At 39.8% G+C, this 5,574-nt stretch overlaps 1 protein-coding gene across 4 annotated transcripts in view; it reads left to right on the top strand.

The window, feature by feature from the left end:
* The window catches only part of golga1 (golgin A1), a 31,807-nt gene extending 27,506 nt beyond the window's left edge, over nucleotides 1-4,301 (top strand). For all 4 annotated transcript variants that reach the window (XM_019860925.1, XM_019860924.1, XM_019860927.1 and 1 more), the window contains 3 exons: nucleotides 3,117-3,341; nucleotides 3,433-3,519; nucleotides 3,779-4,301. In XM_019860925.1, coding sequence (XP_019716484.1) covers nucleotides 3,117-3,341; nucleotides 3,433-3,519; nucleotides 3,779-3,859 — 393 coding nt within the window. In that variant the 3' untranslated portion in view covers nucleotides 3,860-4,301. The remainder of the gene's footprint in view (nucleotides 1-3,116; nucleotides 3,342-3,432; nucleotides 3,520-3,778) is intronic.
* Nucleotides 4,302-5,574: the final 1,273 nt, after the last annotated feature.

Genomic DNA, 5,574 nt, shown 5'->3' with positions numbered 1-5,574 from the left:
TTGAGTGTGTGTGTGTGTGTGTGTGTGTGTGTGTGTGTGTGTGTGTGTGTGTGTGTGTGTGTGTGTGTGTGTGTGTGCGCGCGCGCGCGCGTGCGTGCGTGCGTGCGTGTGTGCATGTGCGCACGTTTACAGATCGCATATTTAGAAGTGGAGGTGGAGACCCTGACAGAGCAGCTTCACAGTCCTGCAGTGTGCGATGGGAACCACAATGGCAGCGTAACAGTGGATGATCTAGATCACATTCAGAAGGTGAACAAAGAGCTCGAGCAGCAGCTCAGTGACAAGAACAAGGCGTGCGTGTGTGCATGTGCGCACGTTTACAGATCGCATATTTAGAAGTGGAGGTGGAGACCCTGACAGAGCAGCTTCACAGTCCTGCAGTGTGCGATGGGAACCACAATGGCAGCGTAACAGTGGATGATCTAGATCACATTCAGAAGGTGAACAAAGAGCTCGAGCAGCAGCTCAGTGACAAGAACAAGGTAGGATATTTTTCTTCTCCGTGTGTCATTGCTGCTTGTTATTAAAGTTTCAAAAGGGGTCACATGCTCAGGGCTGGGCGATAATTCAATATCAGCGTATATCATGATAGACACGTGATCAATATCAATTGAAATTGCAACCAATACAGTCCCGATTTACTAAAACATGGGAATCAAGCCCCAACCTGTCATTCTGCCCGCTGTTGGCAGAGGCTGCATCATGACATTAGATTTCAGCAAAGAAATGTGTGCAGGGCATTCGTACACTGAATGAAAGTGTGTCTTAAACTTAACTTTGTTCAAAAAAAGTACAACTCTCACACTGTTTATACTAACCCGATCAAACACCTTCGGATGGATACATGAGGTTGAAGTAAAGGGCTTCCCCGATCCGACCCTCTCAGCGTTGCACTTCACAGCCAAGTGAAAAATGTCCTGTCACATAATTAGCCAGCTAAAAACATAAAATAGTCATAAATGTGATGGTCATACACTCTTAAAATATTATTAGTTCGCTAAGCTTAACATGTCTGAACAGCGAATGAAGGGTAATGAAACTGCATGAGCATTATTGCTTAGGGGGCAACGTTTTACACAAACATTTATGGTGCACTGCTGGAGGAGCATGAATATTAACGTTGCACATCCATTACAATGTACTCAACGACAGTGTACATTGTAATGGATGAAAATTTATTTTACCCCCCCAGAGAATGTGAAAGGTATTTTCTTGAGAGTTGTTTTATTTGATGTTTATCCTGAATCAATTTAATCATTTTTATTTTTGTCTTTAATCGGCATAGTTGTTGTTCTTTAAATAGGATAAAACAGATCAATCATTATCGATAGACTGATACACAAGACATGCTCAATATGAAAGGGTGGGCCAATAAAATGTTTCCACTTTTTTTTTTTATCTTACACAATTTTTTTCAATGAAAACTTATTTAAAAGGGTTATTTGCAGATTTGTATCAGAAGCATTAAATTAACATTTGATACCAAAGGTTTCCCAATTTGTCTGTTGTTTTCGACACAATTCAATAATTGATGTTCAATCTACGCTCATCTTCTGTGGATTACGGCTGCAACATGCAAAATAACATGCTGATATGTTTTTTTTTTTAATAATTGAAACCAACATGTTAAGAAAACTTGTGGTTGTCTTTCAGACTATCAAACAACTGCAGCAGCGAATGGCAGAACTAAAAAGAACGTTGCAAAAAGAACTGGTAAGATTAACTAGACAGTCTTTATGCTTTTTTTTTTTTTTTTTTTTTTCCCAGACTGAATCCCTCATCAAGTGTCCAGTGCTTGACTATATGCTACATTTACTTTGGAAAATTCACTTCAGCTTAGAAACCTTTTGTTTGAAATCGTCTGATTTCATATAATAAGTTTGGAAAGGTTGACTGACGGATGATCATTTTTTCGCCCAGGTACATTCTGTCCTTTTACCGTAATTTCTCGAGAATAACACGCTTGAATATTATACGGCCCACTCAATATTGCCCTTCAAATGCAAATTTCCTTTCCATTCATGTATTACTCTGTGCTATCCTCCAATATGTTGGTATCTGTACTCAAAAATTGAAATATGATCGCATTGTAATTTGATCGATTGGGATTTTTTTGTGTTCAGACTTTTTTTTTTTTTTTATGTAGAGAAAAGATTTCTTACTCTGCTAACAGAGAGCTTACAAGATACAACAAAAGCCTTTTGAGCTGCATGCCTTTGACTACACCAAGCTAGGAGGGTCAAAGTCTTCAGCATTTGGAAAACTTTTTTCCCCCCCAAATGTCATACACTGCTTTGGCATTGGCCCCCAAAAAAAAAAAAAAACGTGAAAATCCGGAACTTCAAACTAGCATTTTTTTTTCTAGAAGCATAGTAGCCCCTAATTTGAAATTTTAGGAGCGCCAGAGGAACATTTAAGGGTGCACACTGTAAATTGACTTGCAAAGTCAATATTCATATTTCCCTCCATTGTTACAGTATTGCTGATAAATATTTGGGGAAATCACATTATTGTGCAAGTTACGACACAGCATGAACCCTAAAGCTAAATTATACATCCATCCATCCATCCATTTTCTGACCTGCTCTATCCTCACAAGGTTCGCGGGGCATGCTGGAGCCTATCCCAGCTGTCATCTGGCAGTCGGCGGGGGACACCCTGAACTGGTTGCCAGCCAATCGCAGGGCACACAGAGACAGACAACCATTCGCGCTCACATTCACACCTAGGGACAATTTAGAGTGCTCAATCAGCCTGCCATGCATGTTTTTGGAATGTGGGAGGAAGCCGGAGTACCCGGAGAAAACCCACAAAGGCCCGGGGAGAACATGCAAACTACAAACAGGGAGGCCGGAGCTGGAATTGAACCCGGTACCTCTGCACTGTGAGGTCGACGCGCTAACCACTGGACCACCGGGCCGCCTAAATTATACATATAAATATTAAAAATATTAAGTACGTATATGTTTAGACTCGTAATGCAAGTACAGGTACTACCAATAAATTTTGCACTTTGTGCATGGTGTGGGTGGCAACATCAGTATTTGTAATTGAATTGAATTTGTCTTTGCCTGAATCTGATGAAAATTTTTGTATGCCTTCTTTGCACACTATAGAAGCTGAAACCTGAGCCAGAAGAGGAAGCTAAGGAAAAGATACCAGAAAGTGTAGTCATCAAACAAGAAATGGTTTGTGCAGAACTGCCACAAGCGTCTAGTCCAAGCCTTTCCACTGCAAACACCACAGTGACCAACACCTCAGACCTTAACGACTCAAGAGAAATCAACTTTGAATACTTGAAGCATGTTGTTCTCAAATTCATGTCATCCAGAGAGGCTGAGGTAAGTCAACTGTCTTAATTTGAAATAGTTTGTCCAACGTACACCGAAAATACAGATTTTGATACTATGCATGTAACTCTCTTGTTGTTAGGCATTTCAGCTAATACGAGCTGTGTCTGTGTTGCTGAACTTCACTCGTGAGGAAGAGGACATGTTAAAGCAAACCCTGGAATATAAAGTCAGTGTTAAATAAAAAACTTTGTCAACATTTTGATCATTAGGAAACAAATGTAATGCAGTCATTGTTTCAATTTCTTCTTCAAAGTGAGAGACTACAACAACTACTTTTATCATTTGTCATATTGTCAACTGATCCTATTTTTCACTGGACAAGGCTCGTACAAAAGTCAATGTTAGATAGACTTGCTGTGGTTTTGTATTCATTTAGCTTTCTTGAACTTAAATCTTGATTCATTACTTGTACATTTGCTTTCCAGATGTCCTGGTTTGGCTCCAAGCCCTCTCCAAAGGGAATTATCCGGCCTTCAGTCTCAGGCTCTTCAACCCCCTGGAGCTGATGGACTACAATACTAGGAAGGTACTCAGCGAGTACTCAGCAGGACCACCATCATGAGGAAATCGGTCCCCCTTGTCGCTCCAAACATTTAGTTGGAAGCTCGCTCCATATATTTGAAGCAATGTCCTGCTGAGATGCATTTCCCTGGTTCTGTGGGACAAATGACTGTTGTTGTGATTGTTTTTAATGTTTTGAGGAAAAAGGGCTGCATGTTTTGTTTTTTGTTTTTTTGTAATCAGCTGTTGATTTTTAAAATGACACTACAAAGGTCGAGGTCGAAGCCAGTGTCACCGTAAGACACATTTACACTGGAAGTGAAGTTGTCCTATTTGTTTTCACTCACACCGGTTGGATCTACAAGCCGTGAAGGGAACTGCCGCAGTTTTTCCCTGAAATGCAGCTGATGAAATCTCATTTTTCCTGATTGATCTTTTTAGCTCTTTTTTAAAAAAAAAACAAAACAAAATGAAACGATCCTAATTTTGTGAACAATGAAGAAGCAAGAGATTCCACCCTAAGATGTCAAAAGTCCAAAGTTATTCAACATTCCATCAATTGAATTTTTTGTTTGAATTGAATTGTAGGACGATTAAAGGACATACTCTTTACAGTAAATGAACATACTTATTCTATGTTCATATATTAGATAGGCAAACTGACCCACCGATCCCATTCTACATATTAGCACATAACACCTAAGTGTTAAACATACAACCTTTCTGTTGCCTGGCATTATCAGAGTGTGTGTGTGTGTGCGTGTGTGCGTGTGTGCGTGTGTGCGTGTGTGTGAGTGAGTGAGTGAGTGCGTGCGTGCGTGCGTGTGTGCGTGTGTGTGAGTGAGTGAGTGAGTGAGTGAGTGCGTGCGTGCGTGCGTGCGTGCACGCGCGCGCCTGTGTGTGTGTGCCTGTGTGGCTGTCTGTGTGTGCGCATCCATCTCCTTTGGAGTCTCTAAAAGTGTGACCTGGGTCGTCCAGGAGGCATCGTCGCTGCATTCCTGAGCCACCTAATATGGCTCCAATCAACACGGAGGTGCAGTAGTTTTTACTCTGAGCCCCTACCTGATGACTAAACTTCTTTAAGTGAGAGTCTGGACATCCTAAGAAGGAAACTCATTTCAGTCATTTGTATGTGGGATCTTGTTCTTTATTTTTTTCTTTCATGAACAACCAACAATTTTTTTCCATGTGTACACAGGGATGACATATTTATAATACTGTATACCAATTGTATTCTGAATTGTCACTAAAGACACATTTTCAAGTTAACATCTTGTGTTTGTAGTACGATTTACTTTGTATATAATGTGGATATCGAATATTTTAGAAAAATAAGTATGATTTTTCTGTCAGTAAGGGTCGATTTAAACCATATAAATCCATAAACACTATAAAAGCAAAAGCTTTTTTATTATGTTAGTAATTATTTCCTCTCACAACAAAGGATTCATGTTCATGATTTATTGACAGAAAATGACAAATCAAGCGGCATGCACAATCCCTCCCAAATTCTATTAAGTTGTTGCAAAGTCCATTTTTTCAAGTCCATTCAAATTTTCACCATCCTAACATACTTTGTAGCTACACCAAATGATTGCGTAATTGAATGTACAGTTGTTATTTAAAACAGGTTATTATTCGGGGTGATTCTGTTATTTTAAAATTCGCAGTTTTATTTTGTAATTCATTCAGTAATATTTGTTAATGTCACGCCGTGGCG

Source organism: Hippocampus comes, unplaced genomic scaffold (genome assembly GCF_001891065.2).
Source record: "Hippocampus comes isolate QL1 unplaced genomic scaffold, H_comes_QL1_v1.1 scaffold130, whole genome shotgun sequence".
Classification (NCBI taxonomy): domain Eukaryota; kingdom Metazoa; phylum Chordata; class Actinopteri; order Syngnathiformes; family Syngnathidae; genus Hippocampus; species Hippocampus comes.
This window is presented reverse-complemented; position numbering and strand designations above follow the sequence as displayed.